Below are 20,061 nucleotides of genomic sequence, written 5' to 3'. Positions count from 1 at the left end.
GACCTGAACCCAATCCAGATGGTTTGGGGTGAGCTGGACCAACAAGTGCTAAACACCTCTGGGAACTCCTTCAAGACTGTTGGAGAACCATTCAATAGAATGCCAAAAGTGTGCAAAGCAGTAATTAGAGCAAATAAACTAGAATATAAAACATATTTTCAGTTATTTCACATTTTTTGGTTAAGTACGTAACTCCACATTCATAGTTTTGATGCCTTCAGTGAGAATCTACCAACGTAAATGGTCATGAAGATAAAGAAAACACGTTGAATGAGAAGGTGTCCAGACTTTTGCCCTGTACTGTATCACATTAGTATATAAGCTTTCTCTTTTTTTATATTTGTGCTTATTTATATATTTGTGTTTTTTTATAGATAGCTCTCTGACACGGGGACTTGTTAAAATGGCGATAAAGATATTCTAATTGTGATACCTGCCTTAAGGGAGCACGCAATCAAATATATGAGGGGAAATAACTCCTAAGAGAGATGCATGTCATCCCCGTGGAGCAGCGGACATAAGCAGGGTGAAATCGCAGTGGTAGGGCAGTGGTGGCCTAGCGGTTAAGGAAGCGGCCCTGTAATCAGAAGGTTGCCGGTTCGAATCCCGATCTGCCAAGGTGCCACTAAGGTGCCACTGAGCAAAGCACCGTCCCCACACACTGCTCCCCGGGTGCCTGTCATGGCTGCTCACTCAGGGTGATGGTTAAATAACAACAACAACAACATTTATTTGTTATATAGCCCAAAATCACATACAGTATGTCTCAATGGGCTTTGACAGGCCCTACAGTTGACACCCCACACTTGACCCTTCTGCACACTGGAAAAACTCCACATAAAAAAAAAAAAGAAAGGAAGGAAAAAAAGAAAGAGAGAAAAAAAGAAAGGAAGAAACGTTGGGCAGGAGTGATACAGAGAGGGACCCCCTTCCAGGGTAGAGTGCAAATGGTGTCAGTGCAGGGTTGGGGATGATTTAATACAGAGGACACATTTCACTGTGTGCACCGTGTGCTGTGTATCACATGTGACAATCACTTCACTTATATTTTTTTTTCTTAACGCGCACAGTAACACGGAGGAAAGCCGCGACGCGACGGAGGCGCCCGTGTCCGACCATCCGGCAGGGGGCGCTGTCGCCCGCCGCGCTCCGGCTTCCTGTAATTTCGGCCGCGGCGGCCGCAGAGGGAGACCGGCGCAGACGCCGACGCCTAAACCGGCATTTTCCCCGCGTCCTCCCGCGTTTTAATGGTGGGGAAGTTCGGGCGCGGCTCTTTATTTTTTTATTTTTATTACACGACAACCGTCGACTCGTCCCGGCGCAGCTAAACGGAGCGGAAGCGAACCAGCCGACCGCTCCGAGGATCCCGAACTGAGCCCCCCCGGAGCCCGAATGCGGCAGTGACGTGAGTTTGACCCGGCGAGATCCTCAGCGTACGGGACGTGGGAGAGAGATGTTCCTTCTGACGCCGTCTCCTCACGTTGCAGAGTTCCGGAGTGTGAGGGACGGTCACATGATACGAGCCATGGACAGCGGGCTCGCCGCGGTGTAGTTGCTGGACCGGGACCAGGCCGTGATGGATTCGACCACCACGGTACCACACGCGTTAACTCACTTCATTTACATTTACAGCATTTACCAGACGCCCTTATCCAATCAGTAGTGACAGGGACAGTCCCCCCCTGGAGACACTCAGGGTAAAGTGTCCTGCTCAGGGACACGATGGTAGTAAGTGGGGTCTGAACCTGGGTCTTCTGGTTCATAGGCGAGTGTGTTAACCGCTAGGCTACTAGCACCCACTTCAGATTCAAGTGTTTGTTGCTCCTGGGCTGGGTTCGTTTTTCAGGCTCTTTCTTCTTCAGGAGTTTATCACGGTTCGAGTCCAGGATCCCCGCTTGCAGAACGAGGGCTCGTGGAGCTCGTATGTGGACTTCAAGATATTTCTCCACGTGAGTAGATGTCTAGCAGCGTGGAAATGCCTCGCGTTGGTCGGTTGGCGCAACTGGTTGTTTGTCCCGCAGACCAACAGTAAGGCCTTCACTGCCAAGACGTCATGCGTTCGGCGGCGCTACAGCGAGTTTGTGTGGCTCAAGAAGAAATTGCAGAAGAACGTCGGGCTGGTGTAAGTGTCAGAACCTCAGAACACCGCAGACAACATCCACAGTGTTAGATACACTGCTCAAAAACTAAAGGGACGTCCTAGATCTGAATGACAGACATATTCTTATTTAATACTTAAATATTAAATCACACTCAAAATTGGAAAAACGCGCGACAGGCTGATCCGGCTTTGACGTTATGTCCTTAAAACAAGTCAAAATGAGGCTCAGTAGTGTGTGTGGCCTCCGCGTTGCCCGTATGACCTCCTGAGGGATCTCCTGCCAGACCTGGTCTAAAGCACCCGCCAACTCCTGGACAGTCTGGGGCGCAATGTGGCGTTGGTGGACGGAGCGAGACGCGCTGTCCCAGATGTGTGTGGAACGGGCGGGCCAGTCCATAGCATTGCTCCCGAACCACGCCTTTATTGGGGACGTCTTGCTAATTGCCTGTAATTTCCACCCGTTGTCTATTGCTTGTGCACAACAGTCAAGTGGACAGTTTGGACAGTTTGTGGACAGTTTGATTTTACAGAAGTGAGACTGACTTGGAGTCACATTGTGCTGTTCCCTTCATGCTTTTGAGCAGTGCTTTCGTATTGTATATTAGCACTGGACAGTTTTACTTTAATGCTTGTGTTCTTTTTACCCAAGAGGGTGACTTACAGTATCTTGCTTTTTTGTATTTATTACATATTTATTTTGTATTTTTTTTTTTTTTTTTTTTTTTTTTTTAACTCTATTTCTGTATTATGGCATTTTGGCAGTAGTCCAATCTTGTGGTACTGTTAAGTATGATTGTGCAATGACAGTGAAGTCTTTAAACACTTTTTCATATTCATTAAATAATTATGCATAATTCATAGTTATATAGCTTCTAGGTGACTCATTATTCAGGTAAAAATAAAATATTATTGTATTATATTTAACAGCATTTTAAGGACGAATCAGCAACGACTGTCCAGATGGAATAATTAGTGTTTAATTTCAGCCAAGTTCCTGAGCTGCCGCCGAAGTCTTTCTTCTCGTCCTTCAATAGTGAGGACTTTCTGGAGAAGAGGAGGAAGGGTCTTCAGAGCTTCCTGGACAGGTCTGTTTGCTTTACAGCTGTTGTCCTGAGGTGCTCTGGTTCCTGGTGACGTGTTGGTGAACCCGCCCGCTGCTGCTGTCTGGCCCTCGCAGGGTTCTCAACATGACCGTGTGCCTGTCGGACAGTCAGCTCCACCTCTTCCTGCAGACTCAGCTGCCGATCGGCCACATCCAGGACTGCGTGCAGGGACTCACGCCGTACACGGTGACCGATGCCATCCTGACCTACGCCTCGTCGAACCGTGGCTGGGCGCAGGAGGAGGGCGGCGGCCTGCAGGACCCGGGCTCGGTTCCGCCACCGTATGAATCAGTGGGGAGGTGAAGACTGTGTGTGTGTGTGTGTGTGTGTTTTTTACTACTCAACTGAACCTCTGGTCTTCTCTTTGCAGCCCAGCTCTTCCTCTGCCGCCACAACGTAAAGCCTCGTCCCCAAGTCTGGACGATGCGAAGGAACTTGAGGCCCAGAGCGGGAACAGTGTCTCCTTGTCTGAGGTTTACATTAGTGCTGTGGTGGAGCTCCTGCCTGCTGATAAGACACGTCCTGAAGTGGGAAGCACGGAGAACAGGACTCAGGACGAGTGTGGGAACGATGTCTGGAGTGAAGTAAGGCTTCTGGAGGACAGCACTGAACATTCCAGCGCTCGCGAGTCTCAGTCAAGTCCAGTCAGGTTGCAGAATGGCTGTAGCAAGGGGACAAGTGGGCATGTTCACTACGTGGAGGCCAGTAGTCCAGTTGTCCTGAATGGAGACGCCTGTGAGGAAATGAACGTCCACCTGGTTTATAACTGCAGACCTGACGACAGTGGCCACCTTCAAGTCAGTCAAGAAATGTGATTAACTTCGGCCCGTGTCCATCTCTAATCTGACCTTTAGCTGAGCACTGTGAGTTCCAAACATTACACGGGAACCAGGTCACACATTTCTACAGTAAAGACGTATTTTAAAAATGTAAAAAAAGCACTAAGGAGCCTACTGCTGCGCGTGGAGGACGTTCCCAGTGTGAGCCGACTCTGGGACACGCCGTCCACGCTTCCTAATGTCTCGCACCACGCCCGTGACCCCGTTACACTACTGACCGCGGACAGAATTACCCAGCGCGCCTGGGTAACAAGGGACCCCCCCCCCCCACCACCACCACCCCCCCACCCGCACTGTCTCAATTTAATGTGAAAGCAGCCACGTCACGACTGGCGAACTAACGCGAATATTTATAATCGGATGCTTTTAGTACAAATGCCGTGGTTTTTTTTTTGTTTTTTTAGGAACCCGTTGATTATTTCAGTTTCTGTCGGATCGCTATTTTACGTTGTCTGTCGCCTTTTTAAGTGTGTTTTATTTGAGCGAATCAGGATGTGCCGTACCGCGCACCCAGCTAACGCTGGCATGGAAAAAGGGAAACGATTTGACAAAGAACAGAAAGTGTCTTCGTTCACAATAAATAAACTGTTCATCTTAAACCCCGGTTCTGATTTTTTTTTTTTTTTTTTTTTTTCGGACCACGTCTCACCCCCTGCGGCTGCCTCACTACAATAAATATTTAATATCACTGATGTTAACAGTAACGTTTACCAGACGCCCTTATCCAGAGCGACTTACAGTCAGTAGTTACAGGGACAGTCCCCCGCTGGAGACACTCAGGGTTAAGTGTCTTGCTCAGGGACACGATGGTAGTAAGTGGGGTTTGAACCTGGGTCTTCTGGTTCATAGGCGAGTGTATTACCTGCTAGGCTACTACCACCCAGTAGTTACAGGGACAGTCCCCCCCTGGAGACACTCAGGGTTAAGTGTCTTGCTCAGGGACACGATGGTAGTAAGTGGGGTTTGAACCTGGGTCTTCTGGTTCATAGGCGAGTGTATTACCTGCTAGGCTACTACCACCCAGTAGTTACAGGGACAGTCCCCCCCTGGAGACACTCAGGGTTAAGTGTCTTGCTCAGGGACACGATGGTAGTAAGTGGGGTTTGAACCTGGCTCTTCTGTTTCACAGGCGAGTGTGTTACCCACTAGGCTACTACCACCCATTAACGTTTCTGATGGTGAAGACACGAGAGTGACGTGTGTGTGTGTGTGTGTGTTCTAGCTCAGATGAAATCACAACCGGTTTAACCTGCAGAGGTTCTGTTTACCACAACATTTATATCTTTTCATCTAACGTAAGAACCAGGGCGGCGTGATCCAACACATCACAGTTCCAGCAACAAATACGTGTGAGTGAGTAGGTGTGTACACACCGGTGTGTAAGACTACGTCCAGCCGGCCCGGTGGCAACGGCAGGCTGGCAGCTGAGGGTTACAGCAGGGCGCGGCGTCTCGCTCCACTTTGTAGTCTGCGGTGGAGACGTTATCAGTGGCGATGTCCCACAGCAGCGCCTCCCTCTCTCGCTGCACCGCCTCCAGCACCGCCAGATACTCCGGCCCCTTCGGATCCAGGGGACACGCCTCCTCGGGGTCGCGTGACAGGTCGAAGATCAGCGGGGGGTCGTGCAGCTGTGACGTGCCCCGCCCGCCGCCGCAGGCCTCGGCGGCGCCTGAGGGGTTTTAAAAACATGACACATGTTTTGTGGGGCATTGGTGGACTAGCAGGGACAATGGTGGTCTAGCGGTTAAGGAAGCGGCCCCGTAATCAGAAGGTTGCCGGTTCGAATCCCGATCCGCCAAGGTGCCACTGAGCAACGCACCGTCCCCACACACTGCTCATGGTGCCCACTGCTCACTCAGGGTGATGGTTAAATGCAGAGGACAAATTTCACTGTGTGCACCGTGTGTATCACATGTGACAATCACTTCAACTTCAAACGTTTTCCCGCCGGCTGAAGAGCTACGAGCCCGGTGAACAGGCGCCTACCTGTCAGGTAAAAGGCTTTGTAGCGCCCCAGCCGGACAGCCTGCAGGTCACCGAACGCTCCGGCCGCTCCGCTGTTGGGGTGCAGGAGACTCTGCAGGAGACAGCGGGGAGGTCAGATGGTTCCTTACGTGCCCTACACAGTGTATGATCATAAACGAGACGAGAGAACCTTGTGGCCCTCGTCCGATTTGCTGAGAAGAACGTCAGTCATATCGATGCCATCGTAGCGCCTGTCTGATGGTGGGTCAACGCCGGCGAGGGACAGGATGGTGGGAAAGACGTCCAGACCACTGGAAGAACAGGACAGAGACGAATGTGGCTCGTGTGCGGAAGGACGTTCCTCAGAAAACTCACGGTACCTCAGCAGAGCATCACTCGTGCTGTTGGCCGCAATCCTGCTCGGCCAATAAGCCACCGTTGGCACGCGATGCCCCGCCTCCCATGTGGTTGTTTTGGCTGAGCCCCCACCTGGAGAAGTTAACTTTTCAGGCTGGAGTAAAACAGACTAGGTCAACTTGAAATGACGCGGTCACCTCTGCTGGTCTGCCACTGTCCCAGAAAAGGTCCAACGTTCCCGGAGAAGAGACATTTCTTTTCCCACGGACCGTTGTCTCCTGCAGAAAGACGGCATTGACCCAGTGGTGATTGGAAGAGAAGGCGGGACCTCATTTCAGGGTGGTAGTAACACACTCGCCTATGAACCAGAAGACCCAGGTTCAAATCCCACTTACTACCATCGTGTCCCTGAGCAGGACACTTAACCCTGAGTGTCTCCAGTAGGGGACTGTCCCTGTAACTACTGATTGTAAGTTGCTCTGGATAAGGACGCCTGATAAATGCCGTAAATGTAAAAATTTCAGCGGGCGAGTGATGCTCCGCCTTCACCTGTGAAGAGCAGGAGGGTGTTCTCCTTGTCTACGAGGTCGGACGCGCTCTTTATCGCCCCCACCAGTCCGTCCATCTGCCTGAGGGCGGCGGCGTAGACGTCTCGCTGCTCCGCGCCGCCGCCGGGGCACAGCGGCACGTGCATCTGCGCCAGGGCCACGTACAGCAGGAAGGGCTGCTTCCACTTCCTGCAGCACGCAGGCACACGCGCACAGAGGAGCAGAAAAAAATCATCAAACACAGCACACCGATCATCTGAGTGTCATCTCTGTACGGTCGGGTCACATGATGAATTCATTGCTGAAAAAGAGACCAGAGAACGGTGAAATCGGCAAAAAAAAAAAACGCTTGAGTCAACAGTCTTCAGCTCTTGGGAAGAAAGCAGACGGCGAAGAGCTGCTCCGTGTGTTTGGACGGCCGAGGTCAGAACAGTCACGTGGTCTGCGTCTGGACACAGCTGTGCGGTAAACTGAGAGGATGTCCACCAAAATGGAGCCTACACCCGTCACATTTCACTCGCTCAGCCGGCCGGTCAAAGTTCTTATCGACGTGTCGGTCCACGACCCACCAGATAGATAAACAGGGCAGGGACACAAACATGACCTCACCGCACACATTACACGAGAGGTCGGGGGGACAGGGGAAGGCTGGACGGAGACGGGGTACCTCGCCCGGTGGAGGACGCTGACTGCGGCGGACGCATATCTGTCCGTCAGGTCCCAGAGGTCCAGCGGCTGCTCGACGATGGTCTGGTTCTCGAACAGAGGCAGGCCCGCCTCAGGGCCGCAGCCCCGCCCCCTGCGAACGCGAAGCGCGGTGAGACGCGTTCCCTGCAAACACAGCCGGAGCGGCGGGAGGGCACGTACCCGACACGCTCGCAGGGGGGGCAGCTGGGCAGGTCGAAGCCGGGCCGGTCAGTACAGCCCATGTCATTACTGTAGGGAATCCCCAGGTAATAATCAAAACCTGCCGAGCACACACAGTACAGACGCACAATGACATGCCGGGCTTAACAATGACATGCCGGGCTGGATATGTGGGTGGTGGTGGCCTAGCGGGTAACACACTCGCCTATGAACCAGAAGACCCAGGTTCAAATCCCACTTACTACCATCGTGTCCCTGAGCAGGACACTTAACCCTGAGTGTCCCCAGGGGGGGACTGTCCCTGTTGCTCTGGATAAGGACAGTAAATGTAAATTGATCAGGTGTGTCCGGGCACTCGTCACCGGCTTCTCTATTCATTTACCTCGGTTGACAGGCTGGTATGGGTGTTCATGGCCAAGGTGCCATTTTCCTACAGACACAAAAAAAAAAAAAAAACACATCAAGTTAACACGACAACAACCCGGAACTGGTGCATTTTGGGTGCTCTGTGTAGCTCAAACACCGGAGAGGATTATGAAAGTGAAGTGGCACAGAACATCTAACCCATCAGCCTTAGTGATCAGTGTGTGTCAAGGGGACCTCGGTGGCGCCCTGGCGGTTCGGGATTCGAATATGTAAAATTTAATATGGTATATTTAAATGGTCCCGTCTTCTTTGTTTTATGTCTATGCGGCATAAGCGGAATGCTTCTTTGTCATTTCCAATAATGGAAAAAAGCTCCGCCCCTCACCTATCATGGCCGTGTAGAAGCCAGCCTTCTGGAGCAGCTCTGCGAACGTGGTCTCGTTGAGCGGCAGGCCGCCCACAGACCTCACGGCGAAGTTGTGGGTGACACCGCTGCGCAGGCCGTGTCTCCCCGTCAGCAGAGCGGCGCGGGACGGAGAGCAGGTGGACGCAGGAGAATGGAAATCAGTGAACCTGGAACGTCACGTGGTCATGGTCAGCTGATGTGGACCGTTTTGTTGAACATCTGCATCTCGATGACGAACCTTTTGCCTTCCAGGGCCAACTGGTCTAGATGGGGGGTGTTACTGGGGGCCGCTCTTTCCCAGTTGGACCCCAGGTCTCCCCAGCCAATGTCATCAGCCAGGATTATAATAAAGTTGGGCCTCGTCACCGGCGCAGGTTGGGTGTCTTCTGCAGCATGGTGAACAGCAGTGTGGTGAACCAGTACCAGGATCAGGCTGCTGGTCAGCAGGATGGCAGTGACTTCTGCCAAGGTCATCCTGAACAGAGCGCTGTGGAGACCTGGCGTGAACACAACAACAGTGTAGAACCTGGTTCCAGGGGAACGATGTGCTGTCTAACACATACGTAGCTGACATGACCATAAAGTTAAGAGCATCAGCATCAGCAGCAGTAGCAGAAGCAGTAGTGCTGTCTCCTTAACACATGAATTGAACACAGACCTTCTAAAAATGGCGCTGGAGAGCAGAAATACGAGGCTACATCAGCAGGTCAGCTGAGGCTGGTGGTGGTTCTCCTGCAAAATGGACACAAACAGTGGTCAGCACATCATAAGCAGCACTGATCCCAGGTCAGCTTTCAACACCACTGCATAACGAAGAAAAGAGCTCAACTGACCCCAGGTCAGCTTTCAACGCCACTGCATAACGAATAAAAGAGCTAAACTGACCCCAGGTCAGCTTTCAACACCCCTGCATAATGAAAAAAAGAGCTCAACTGACCCCAGGTCAGCTTTCAACGCCACTGCATAACGAAAAAAGAGCTCAACTGACCCCAGGTCAGCTTTCAACACCCCTGCGTAACGAAGAAAAGAGCTCCACTGACCCCAGGTTAGGAGGCCCAGGATCTTAAAAACAACGTTTCTCAAAGTCTCTCAGGATCCTCATCATTGCTGCTGACCGGTACATAATACAAACCTACTTCATACACACACACACACACACACACACCAACACACAGTCTGCCTTGCTGGGAAAGACCTTGTCCCAGCCCTGCTGTAACCCAATCCCCTGTTCCAACAGGCGGACCCCCTCCCCCCGAGACTAAACCACTCAAACAGACCCACACACGTGAACTCTGGACAGGACAGACTGGACCTGGGATGAGAGGACCAGACAGCAGCTTTTAAGGAGAAGGTGAGAGCCAGATTCAGGAGATCTGATGATGGAGGTGTGTGAAGAGTCACTTCGGCGTGATTAGGCTGTTCACACTTTGCGTTGATGCGCTCAACCCACGCGTGTTTCGGAGGGTGTTAAAAAATAAAATACCCGAACGGTACATTATAAATATATGAATGTTACAATACATAAAACGTAAAAAAACTATGTAAAACTTTCTCATTTCAATGCAACAGCGAGTCGACAGCTGATTCCCGCCGCTCGAGTTCCGCTTTGTTGCTGTAAGGTTGTAACAGGGTTTCAGTAACGTTATAACAGGGTTTTAGTAACGCTGTAACACTACCGCAGTACCGACGTTACATGGTTCTTGAAACTCGTCGCTATAGTCGCTCTTAAAGCCTCGTAAGCGGTTCCGACCTGCGGGTCCGAGTCTCCGGGCTGCGCTGCGCTGGCGACGTAGCGCTCACGGCCGCGCATGCGCAGACACGGACGGGTCAGTGCGCTGGGCATCTGGACAAATCCCAGTACACACAAGAAAGCACTTCTCACGTCAAAATACGGCAAGAAAAAACTACAGCCGAGGGAATAAAATGATTTGAATTCATAGTGAACAGAACAGATGACTTCATTGACGGTAACATGAAGACACATAGTGAGTCGATCTGGATAAGGGTGTCTGCCAAATGCCATAAATGTACAGTAACTGACATCCAGTGTTTGGAAGGGGACAGATGTCCCCTATGTTCAATTGTACTCTAATAAAACTAGCAGCAGCTTTTGAGGATCTAGTGGCCCTGCTGGATGTAGTCTAATTGTGTTACTGTTTTACAAAAAAGTTGCCAAAACTATGGTGTTTCATCTTTTCTTGCAGAACTTCCAGATCATGACGGTGTGGCTCTCTCGAATAAAAAGCTTTGTTGGGCCCAATGTCTACACTGCCGTGCCGGATGGAGGGTGGGGGTGGGTTGTGGCTGTGGCCTTCTTCCTGGTGGAGCTCTTCACCTACGGGGTCATCAAGAGCTTCGGCATATTCCTGAAGGATCTCATGACTGAATTTGACGAGAGCAACACTCGGGTCTCGTGGATCGTCTCCATCTGTGTGTTTGTCATGACCTTCACCGGTGAGGAAGAGGAACTGCTCTATCACACTCACACCATAAGCATCGTTTAAACTGCTAGGTTTTCTTATGAAAATAGTCACCCATTATTCCAGTTCTTCATGATTCCTCTCAGCCCCTCTCTCTTCTGTGATGAGCAATCGCTTCGGCTTCCAGCCTGTTGTGATGTTTGGGGGTTTCCTCATCTCTCTGGGAACCATCTCCAGTGCCTTCACCACCTCCATTGACCAGATGTACATCACCATCGGCGTCATTGCTGGTAACACATGGGTGCTCTCCATGGGAAGCCATTTTGCTGGCCACTATTGTGATGTCACTGTGTCTTTATCCTTCTGATCCCTGGGTCTGTAGGACTGGGCTACTGCTTAACCTTCCTCCCGACTGTCACCCTCCTCTCCCTCTACTTCAGCCAGCGGCGCTCCATCGTCACCGCCATGGCCTCAACTGGGGAGTCTTTTGCTATATTTACTTTTGCCCCAGGTAAGATTCAAAGATTCAAGAGCAATGAGAAATTGTTAATGGTTATTTAATGTAATATTCAGTGTTTGAAATTTTTAGCATTTACTGCCCTCAAGGGCTCCATTGGCTGGAGGCACACGATTGTCGTGATTGGTCTACTTCAAGGCACCATCATTGTGTGCGGCGCTCTGCTCCGGCCCATTGTGATCGACCAGTTTGGTCATCTGGATGCAGACAGCAGCCAGAACAAGAACCATCAGCAAGGGCCAGATGGCATTCTGATGGCCAGTGATGTAGAGCATGGCCAGCAGGCCGAGGGCGGGAACACTCGGCCCTCTCCCCACAATCAAGGTGGGGAGGCGAGGAGGACCAAGCTTCTGGACCTGTCCATGCTGAAGCAGGGCAGCTTCATTTGCTACTCCGCGTTTGGTCTTTTCGCCACACTGGGCTTCTTTGCGCCGCAGTTGTATGTGGTGGAACTTAGCACCAGCCATGGGGTGGACCGGGACAAGGCTGCATACACGCTGTCCGCCATGGCCATCGCCGAGATCTTCGGCCGCTTGACCATTGGCTGGATCATGAGCTGGGGGCGCGTGCGGAAGATCTTTGTGCTGCTGGCGTGCGTGCTGATGCTGGGCGCGGTGCTCGTGCTCTTCGCGCTGGTCAAGGGCTTGTGGGCCGTCGTTGCCTGCTGCATTCTCTACGGCTTCCTGCTGGGCAACGTGGCGTCCACACACATACCCATGCTGGCTGAGGACGACGTGGTGGGCATTCAGCTGATGCCCTCGGCTGTGGGAATTTACGTGGGTATCCAGAGCTTTGCTGGTCTGGCCGGCCCCCCGCTGGGAGGTAAGGGTCCGTGGGTCCATGAGCAGTTAGTTGCTTGGACGTAATGGTCCCTCAGGTAACGATGAATGACAATTAATGTTGACTTTGCAAGAAATGTGCTGTAAAATGGTATGTCTTGGCTTGTTGTCCTGCTGTAGGGGTTCTGGTAGACATCACACAGAACTATGGTTCTGCCTTCTACTCCTGTGCAGCTGGAATGGCTCTGGGCGCCTTGTTCCTTGGCCTGGTGCTTCCGGCAAAATCAAGCCGCCTCTGTCTGAAGAAAAGTGAACCGGGCCAACGGGACGAAGCCGTGGCAGTGGGCGAATTGTCCAGCAATCACCTCAACACAGGACCAAGATCTGACCAAAACAGCTCCGAGGAATGAAACGTTGCGAGCTGAAGTGGAACCATGAGCACAGAGCTGCTGTTTCTGCACACCACACAGTATTTATAGGTGCCTTTAGACCCGAGGAAAAAACACTGATGACTTGCAATGACAGATTCTCTCAAATTTACAGTGGCCAGTAATATTTACAATTAATATTTAACGCAGTGGTGGTGGTAAATGAATGGGTAAAGGAATCGGCGCCGTAATCACCATCTGCTGTACTGTACATTTACAATCACTTCACTTTCACTGACAACAATATTTTTACATGCAAGGGAGAACCGGCTATCTGGCCAAGTGGAATAACATAATTTAAACATTACTGCAATGTTCTTAGCAACAGTATTTTTCTTCACAGTAATTAAGTGTTTTTATTGTATTGAAATATTTAATCTAGTATTAGAGGGAATATGGATAACAGTAAAAAAAAATGCGCTTATGCTTAGGGACCAGATGAATGCAATGGTGCCAAACGTACTGCGTTCTGCCACGTACGTAACTGTGAATACTCTACTGAGCCACTTCACCTGCTGTGTACACTGTTCAGGGACCCCTGAGCTTGGGTTTCTTAACCACTCACCAACCTGGATGTGCTCATGAGCTGCTGGATCAGATTCACGTGTAATATCATGTTTCCTCTGGATGATTGTTCATTATGACGACAATAATTATCATTCAGGATTTATACACAGTAATGAAATACCTAGTTGTTTAAGATGTTTTTACATGAATTGATGTATTGTCAGCCTCATCATGGCACAATTCCTTCTATAACAGCCCACACTTTGGTTTTATGAATTCAGTTCTATTTGTGCTTTTGGAGTGGGTACGGAATCGGACCCATAATCAGAAGTTTGCTGGTTCGAATCCTGATGTGCCACTGAGCAAAGCACCGTCCCCACACACTGCTCCCCCGGCCACTGTTAAAAGCAGAGGACACATTTAAGTGTGTGCACCGTGTGTTTTACGATGACAATCATTTCACTTTATTGTCAATAAATATACGAGTTAAATATACGAGTTAATTAGTCACAACTTGAGTGCTGGCTTTCACACCCAGTACTATACAAACCTGACACTGACTGTGATCCTAGATGTAGATTTGGTCTGAGTGCTTTTGAACACTTGAGTTTGAGGATTGGAGAATGTTGAGGGAAAGACCTGGTTCCTGATTAGTGCCAGTCTCAAAAACTGACTGATCTGTACCACTTTTTATTCTATGAATAAAATGTTTGACACGTTTCCGTGAACCATTTATTTACTAAACGATAAGCTCCTGCAGCATCGACCGGAGTCGGACGTCCTGAAAAGCCTGAGAAGGTTTGGAGCTTCCGCAGAATCAATACATTGTGCCAAATCCTGGAGACACAAACATAGGGTTCGAGTTCAATCCATTTCCATCAGAATTATTCTCAGATGAAAACACAGTGAAAGAGTGTGCCATTAATGTGGGGAGAGGGGAGGTTATCACTTACTAACTCCTTAATATTTATGCCATTTACCAGGCGCCCTTATCCATGGTGACTTACAATCAGTAGTTACATGGACAAGTTAAGTGACATGATGGTAAGGGGGGTTTGAACCTGGGACTCTGTGGTCTCCTGGCTCATAGGCGAGTGTTTTACCCACCAGGCTACTACCTCACTAGATACATAAAAAAAAGCTTGAACATGATACTATATGTGCAAAATATAAAGCATTATCTGTGTGGATGATCTACGTGGCCACTGTGCATCAGTCCTGAACCTTGAAGCCGGAGTGCAGCTTGCTTAGGAAGATGGGTCAAAGGCCAAGTGGTTGGAAGTCTGACTCCTCCAGGCGATAGGAGCCCTGTATGACACAGTCATGTGAACTGTTTAACAGAACTTCCCAGGAAGGTTCCTGGACACTGTTCCCACCTTACAGCAGCGCTGTAGTGAAGCTGAACACACAGATTCGGAGTTGGTGAATCTATGCCACGACTAGCATTGTCACCTTTGACTGTACGCGTCTCACCTTCGTTTAGGGAGGCCTGGCCAAAGACAAAATTCCAGGAGTCTTTGGGATGCAGGTCTATCATTGTTAACCCAACGCAAAATGAATCCTCTGGCGTCTTCTTCTTATCCAGGAAATCACTTTCATCCTGGTGCAAGGTGCTTGTGTATGCCTGTAGCATTGTGTGTTTTTTTTTGTTTTTTTTGTTCAATGAGGCAGAAGACAAAGCTCCATAGGGAACAGATTCCCTTTTATTCTGATAATATAACACAGAAAAAGGTCCTCTGGTTAGCAGGAACGTGCACTCGAGCCCCTATGGGATTTAATGAAAAAAAACAACAATACAGCAATTAACAACTCGCTGTGAAATCATGTGCAATAATCTCAATCATCATCACTGAACAGCACCCACTCGCAGGGTGGAGGATGTGCTCCCATAAAAACAAGGTAATAAAAGCTCACACTCATAATGTATTTACATAAACTCCATTCCCACACACTGCTCCCCTGGTGCCTGTCATGGTGCCGCCGTGTGCTGCGCTGCAGAGTTTCACAATGACAATCACTTCACTTTCACTTCATATGGGTGGTAGTAGCCTTGTGGATCAGACACATATCCCAGGTTACTACCACTTACTACCATGGTGTCCCTGAGCAGGACACTGAACCCTGAGTGTCTCCAGGGGGACTGTCCCCGTCACTACTGACTGTAAGTCGCTCTGGATACAGACGTCTGGTAAATGCTGTAAATGTACAAGCCTTTTGTGTAATTATACACGCTGCATAATAAAACCTGTTGACTTGGAAGCGTGCACCAGCAGGCAAGAGTGTGACGGGCCTCGCAGTAATGCTGCAGCCACTCATACAGTTGAGCGTCAGCCCGATCAACACACACGCATGTTGTGCAAATCCACACGTTTTTTAAACGTTTAATAAAAAATATTCGCATTGTGGGAGAGCGGGCATCAACATTATACCGGCTGCGCAGTAGCCTAGTGGGTAACACACTCGCCTAGGAACCAGAAGACCCAGGTTCAAATCCCACTTACTACCATTGTGTCCCTGAGCAAGACACTTAGCCCTAAGTGTCTCCAGGGAGGGACTGTCCCTGTAACTACTGATTTGTAAGTCGCTCTGGATAAGGGCGTCTGATAAATGCTGTAAATGTAAAAAAATGCGAAATGCGGAAGGCTGGTGTGCGCGTTTACACGGTCCGTGCGGATTCATGGGGCCGGTTCATTAGTTCCGGGTAATATCGTCTCTGCAGTTGCAGAAAAATGGGCGTAAGCGAAAGTACAACGTAAAAACAACGTGAATAAACAATGACAATTCAAGGTATTTTTACATGAGCTGAAACTGGCGATTTACGTATTAAATTGGTGTTCGGGGCCAGAATTACGGAGTGAATAAATACAGAGGACATGACCTGCTGCGCGTCGCTTCTCGGTGTCCTGTCTTCTTCCTGGCGTGTGTCGCAATGCCGAGTTCCAAGATGATCAGTAATAAAAACCCACTGTATTTAATACGCCGTGCAGGCAAGCACAGTTTACAGCAGAGATCCATTCCAAGCAAATAAACCCTTGTAATAAAACCAGAAGAGTCCTACATCTCCCAACCCTGGTCCTGGAGGAACATCTGCCATCACCAGGCCATGAATTAAGGTGGGTCTGGAGTGAACACTCTTCGGCAGACGGTCCTCCAGGACCAGGGATATTCTAGAATGAAAAGACACTGAACACCAACACAATCCATTTGGCAGAGGTTTGCATTTATTACGTAAATGCTTTGGTTGTAGCATGGCTCTAAGAAAAATGATTAATGGCATGTTTTAAGTACAAAAAGAAGTGATTGGAGTTGGTACCCTGTACACAAAATACAGAGCTTTACACAGGAATAGAGCTGGAGGCACAAAGTAAAATCAACTTATATGGAGATAAACGTCGCACGTTGACAGGAGGATCGGCACAGCTGCACACGACAGAGAAGATCAGTCAGTCATGTCACATTGTGCTCGATGGACTGATCCCATCCACAAATACAAAAAAGAGAGCGGAGCTGAAAGAACTGAGAGTTCAGAAGGCACACAAATCAACTTATTTTTTTAAAAAGTGCAGTTAAGGAAGAGAAAAGGGAACATTCGAGTCCCCCAGTCTCAGGTAAGGAGCACACAGACACTCTGTGCGTTGAGAATGATGAGAAACCCTGAGGTGAACCGCAGATAAGCGGTGACGCAAGACAGGCTGCTGAACAAATGGTTCTTTGCCAGCGTACAGTTATGTTATATCTACAATAAATACGTTCCCCGTTTTTTTCCCCTATTAAGTGGTTTGGCTGGAGATTTATTGGATATGGTAAGCGATCAGGGAAAATCAGGGTTGAAATAATGGACACTAGAGGACTGGACCACCAGTTGTGGTCTTCATGGACAATCAATCATTCATATTTCAACCATTTAAAGCCATAATAATGGCTTAATTAGTAGGGACAGAGTCAAAAACAAGCTTAGAAAATGAAAAAGGAAATAGCATTAACGCACATTTACAATTTAAAGGTCCAGGAAGGCACCCGCCACCAAATGGGGACATTCTTACATGTTATGGAAGAGTTAAGGACACTTTGAATGATCAGTCTTCACAATTTGCAGTTCCGCCAGGTCAAATTCACACAAATATAACAGCAAGGATCATAAGGTCATAAAGATCATAAGGCCACTCACGATGGACGTAAGGCTCTGCGTGAGCTATTGTATTGATTTTTTTGATCATGAGGGACAGTATTAGGAGGGGCTCAGCAAGCAGCTGTGAAAGTAGTCAGTTGGAATCGAAACGTTCGAACGGACTCGTCTGGTTGGTTGGCTCCTCTGCTTTGTCGCCCTGAGAGTGAAAAAATTATAATTTTTATAAAAAAAGTTTTTACTCAGGTCAGTGGCATGAGCATGAGCTGCCTCAGGTTTGCGTGTAAGATGGTGTCCTTGACGTCGCGGAACACCAGCCGAATGTTCTCAGTGTTGATGGCCGTGGTGAAGTGGTGGTACAGCGGCTTCTGCTGCGGCTCCCGCCGTTTGGTCCGGAAACAATCGACCAGGAAGCTTTGCACGTCAGCCAAGTTGTGAGGGTCGCCGCTGAACTCGGGGAAGTAGTCTTTGATGGACACGGACTTTATTTTCTCCTCCAGCAAGTCCGTCTTGTTGAGGAAGAGTATGATGGAGACGCTGGCAAAGACGCGGTTGTTGACGATGGTCTCAAAGATGTTGAGGGACTCGGTGAGGCGGTTCGTCTGACGATCCTCCATCAGCACCTGGTCGTACTCGCTGGATGAGACGAGGAACAGGATGGACGTGACGCTCTCGAAGCACTCGAACCACCGCCGCCGCTCCGAGCGCTGCCCGCCCACATCCACAATCTTGAAGGGAACGTTCCTGATTTCAAAGTCGTATTCATGGATCCCCCGGGTGGGTTTGCGAGCCATGAGGATGTCCTGCTGACTGGGGAGATAATCCTGGCCAGAGAAGAGGCAACAGGTCTTAGACAACGTTCATTACACTTCGTCCAGAACTGTCTACATCCACCCAGGACAACCTACACCCGTTTTTCACGAAAAGACAGGGATCTAGAGTGAGACAAAAAAAAAAACACTTTTGACTCTGAAAGTGTCCATGTGCTTCAAACAACAGACACATATTAGTTTCATATTATTTTCTAATCCAATCAGAGATGGTGTAGGGCGGGGCCTGCCTCTGATTGGCCGATATTCATGTTAGAAAGTGTGCGTGCGGCAGTCAGACAGAGAGGTGAGCCGCCGGGACCCGTCAGATTACAGATTACATGTTCCTCAGACCTGCCGGCGCGGCCAAAATATAATCGCCATTGGCCTGCTCTCATCTCAGCATCCATTTTTACCGCTGATCAAAACGCTCATTTACCGCGTGAGCCAGAGACAAACTGAATAAATGCTGAAAAACAGATCAGAGACTAATTAAACACAGAAATAGCTCTTAAAACACTCGAACTTTTAATTTAGTTTTTATTTTAATTTCATTTCTCGTTTTAAATTGCGTCACTGAGCACGTTTTTGTGAGCATGTTACCTTTCTCGTCGAATTGCGCTTCAAAGTTTATATTATAAAAAGGTGAAACTGAAACTGCGTTAAATACGAATCCCGGATCACATCCCAGTCACACTCACCGGCTTCCCAAGTTTATCCAAATTGTCCAGGAAGTATTTAACCGATTCGCCCTGCGGAGACACAAACAAGAATAGAATTCAGAATTCCCACCACACGGGGATGCATATCAACAAACACGTTCGCACGAGCCAGGCGTGCCCGTACGCGCATCGCAAGCGTCTGCAACCGACCGCGTGATGCGGCCGCTCAGAGGACCCTGGAGTGGCCCGGCTGCACGGGCACAATACAGCGGCAAGAAGCAGAGACCTGTGACCTCTGACCTCTGAGCGAGTTGTGCGAGCGTCGGGAGCGAAAGTGAAAGTGTCTGGACAGGAAGTGCTCACCAGCTGGAACTCCCGGCGCCGGTCGTACGCCTGCTGGATGCCGCTGTCGGCCCACAGCGCGCGGATGGACGGCTGGTACTGCAGGAACACCTTCATCTCCACCATCCCCTGCGCCATCAGCGCCGAGCGGGTGTCGAAGCCCATCACCGTCTCCCCGTGCGCCTGGTTGGAGGGTTCTCCCCAAGGGATGTGCAGCTTCTCACGGGCGTCCACCAGCACCCGAACCCCTGCAGACGGGCGACAGAACGCAGCTGGAGCAGACCTGCACGCCACGTGGGCCGGGTCCATCAGATCGAACCCGGGCAGGCTGACCATGACCCGACACGATACACGTTTGGCCCACAATCTCGCTTCCTGAAATGAGCAAAAACTGGTTTCCTAGCTCAGACCAACGTGGGACGAGCTGCTCCTCGCTCACCTTTGATAACGTTGCTGTAGATCGTGGCCCGGAACTCCTCCCGGGCGCCCTGGTCGAAGTCCTGGCCGTGGATGATGCGCATCTGCTTGAGGAAGGTGGACTTGCCGCTCTCGCCCGCGCCCAGCAGCAGGATCTTCACCAGCCGCTTGACGTGCTTCTTCTCCCGGGAGAGGCTGCGGTCGATCTGCCGCGACTTCCTCACCTGCTCCGCCTCGCCGCTGTTCAGCAGGCAGCTGGTGAAGCGGAGCAGCGCGGAGCGGGACGGCAGGAAGTCCGCCATCTTTGCTGCAACTTCATGGATCCTCCCCGCTCGGCTCTCGGGGGAGGGGCGTGACAATGGGCGGGGTGACTAAATGGGGCGTGGTCGTGTGGTGATGGGCGTGGTCGATGGGCGGAAAGTAGCCTAACGGGTAACACACTCGCCTATGAACCAGAAGACCCAGGTTCGAACCCCACTTACTACCATCGTGTCCCTGAGCA

The 20,061-nt window shown here is 50.0% G+C and overlaps 4 protein-coding genes across 12 annotated transcripts; 2 read left to right on the top strand and 2 right to left on the bottom strand.

Annotated features, from left to right (window-relative positions):
* The first annotated feature begins 1,159 nt into the window (after positions 1-1,159).
* Positions 1,160-4,642, top strand: snx11 (sorting nexin 11). 4 transcript variants are annotated; one of them, XM_028988091.1, is made up of 7 exons: positions 1,160-1,405; positions 1,488-1,594; positions 1,863-1,949; positions 2,022-2,122; positions 3,136-3,186; positions 3,279-3,503; positions 3,575-4,642. In XM_028988091.1, exons 2-7 carry the CDS (start codon positions 1,577-1,579, stop codon positions 4,017-4,019), a joined length of 927 nt encoding a protein of 308 aa, XP_028843924.1. In that variant the 5' UTR covers positions 1,160-1,405; positions 1,488-1,576; the 3' UTR covers positions 4,020-4,642. The 4 variants fall into 4 exon arrangements, with proteins under 4 accessions (XP_028843924.1, XP_028843923.1, XP_028843922.1 ...); XM_028988090.1 differs by having other exon boundaries at positions 3,088-3,186; XM_028988089.1 differs by having other exon boundaries at positions 1,863-2,122.
* Positions 3,359-14,723, bottom strand: arsg (arylsulfatase G). 6 transcript variants are annotated; one of them, XM_028988059.1, is made up of 14 exons: positions 10,303-10,356; positions 9,211-9,284; positions 8,791-9,049; positions 8,532-8,719; positions 8,163-8,210; positions 7,781-7,880; positions 7,581-7,712; positions 6,915-7,102; positions 6,563-6,643; positions 6,389-6,497; positions 6,199-6,319; positions 6,030-6,120; positions 5,417-5,712; positions 3,359-3,937 (listed from the first exon to the last, which is right to left on the bottom strand). In XM_028988059.1, exons 3-13 carry the CDS (start codon positions 9,024-9,026, stop codon positions 5,429-5,431), a joined length of 1,578 nt encoding a protein of 525 aa, XP_028843892.1. In that variant the 5' UTR covers positions 9,027-9,049; positions 9,211-9,284; positions 10,303-10,356; the 3' UTR covers positions 3,359-3,937; positions 5,417-5,428. The 6 variants fall into 6 exon arrangements, with proteins under 6 accessions (XP_028843892.1, XP_028843890.1, XP_028843886.1 ...); XM_028988057.1 differs by lacking the exon at positions 10,303-10,356 and adding an exon at positions 14,677-14,723 and having other exon boundaries at positions 6,199-6,497; XM_028988053.1 differs by having other exon boundaries at positions 6,199-6,497.
* slc16a6a (solute carrier family 16 member 6a) lies at positions 9,845-12,758 on the top strand. The gene is made up of 6 exons (XM_028988066.1): positions 9,845-9,903; positions 10,757-11,006; positions 11,119-11,262; positions 11,355-11,483; positions 11,562-12,311; positions 12,449-12,758. Exons 2-6 carry the CDS (start codon positions 10,769-10,771, stop codon positions 12,676-12,678), a joined length of 1,491 nt encoding a protein of 496 aa, XP_028843899.1. The 5' UTR covers positions 9,845-9,903; positions 10,757-10,768; the 3' UTR covers positions 12,679-12,758.
* A 1,683-nt stretch (positions 14,724-16,406) lies between the features above and the next one.
* LOC114795178 (guanine nucleotide-binding protein subunit alpha-13-like) lies at positions 16,407-19,888 on the bottom strand. The gene is made up of 4 exons (XM_028988086.1): positions 19,582-19,888; positions 19,164-19,390; positions 18,840-18,890; positions 16,407-18,153 (listed from the first exon to the last, which is right to left on the bottom strand). Exons 1-4 carry the CDS (start codon positions 19,859-19,861, stop codon positions 17,572-17,574), a joined length of 1,140 nt encoding a protein of 379 aa, XP_028843919.1. The 5' UTR covers positions 19,862-19,888; the 3' UTR covers positions 16,407-17,571.
* Positions 19,889-20,061: the final 173 nt, after the last annotated feature.

Source organism: Denticeps clupeoides, chromosome 8, assembly GCF_900700375.1.
Source record: "Denticeps clupeoides chromosome 8, fDenClu1.1, whole genome shotgun sequence".
Classification (NCBI taxonomy): Eukaryota; Metazoa; Chordata; class Actinopteri; order Clupeiformes; family Denticipitidae; genus Denticeps; species Denticeps clupeoides.
Note: the sequence above shows the minus strand (reverse complement) of the source record. Positions and strands in the feature narration are given on the sequence as shown.

What these genes read in the sequence shown, in the direction of transcription:
- snx11 (XM_028988088.1), top strand. An exon ending in CAGAAGAACGTCGGGCTGGT is followed by an intron (nt 2,123 to 3,087) that starts GTAAGTGTCAGA and finishes GTTTAATTTCAG; the next exon opens with CCAAGTTCCTGAGCTGCCGC. An exon ending in CCGTATGAATCAGTGGGGAG is followed by an intron (nt 3,504 to 3,574) that starts GTGAAGACTGTG and finishes TTCTCTTTGCAG; the next exon opens with CCCAGCTCTTCCTCTGCCGC.
- arsg (XM_028988057.1), bottom strand. Translation starts at nt 9,026, where the DNA reads ATGACCTTGGCAGAAGTCACTGCCATCCTGCTGACCAGCAGCCTGATC. An exon ending in TTGGCCCTGGAAGGCAAAAG is followed by an intron (nt 8,720 to 8,790) that starts GTTCGTCATCGA and finishes GTGACGTTCCAG; the next exon opens with GTTCACTGATTTCCATTCTC. An exon ending in ACAGTGGCAGACCAGCAGAG is followed by an intron (nt 6,498 to 6,562) that starts GTGACCGCGTCA and finishes TAACTTCTCCAG; the next exon opens with GTGGGGGCTCAGCCAAAACA.
- slc16a6a (XM_028988066.1), top strand. Translation starts at nt 10,769, where the DNA reads ATGACGGTGTGGCTCTCTCGAATAAAAAGCTTTGTTGGGCCCAATGTC. An exon ending in GTTTGTCATGACCTTCACCG is followed by an intron (nt 11,007 to 11,118) that starts GTGAGGAAGAGG and finishes GATTCCTCTCAG; the next exon opens with CCCCTCTCTCTTCTGTGATG. An exon ending in GGCCGGCCCCCCGCTGGGAG is followed by an intron (nt 12,312 to 12,448) that starts GTAAGGGTCCGT and finishes GTCCTGCTGTAG; the next exon opens with GGGTTCTGGTAGACATCACA.
- LOC114795178 (XM_028988086.1), bottom strand. Translation starts at nt 19,861, where the DNA reads ATGGCGGACTTCCTGCCGTCCCGCTCCGCGCTGCTCCGCTTCACCAGC. An exon ending in CTACAGCAACGTTATCAAAG is followed by an intron (nt 19,391 to 19,581) that starts GTGAGCGAGGAG and finishes GCCCGTCTGCAG; the next exon opens with GGGTTCGGGTGCTGGTGGAC. An exon ending in TGGATAAACTTGGGAAGCCG is followed by an intron (nt 18,154 to 18,839) that starts GTGAGTGTGACT and finishes TTCTCTGGCCAG; the next exon opens with GATTATCTCCCCAGTCAGCA.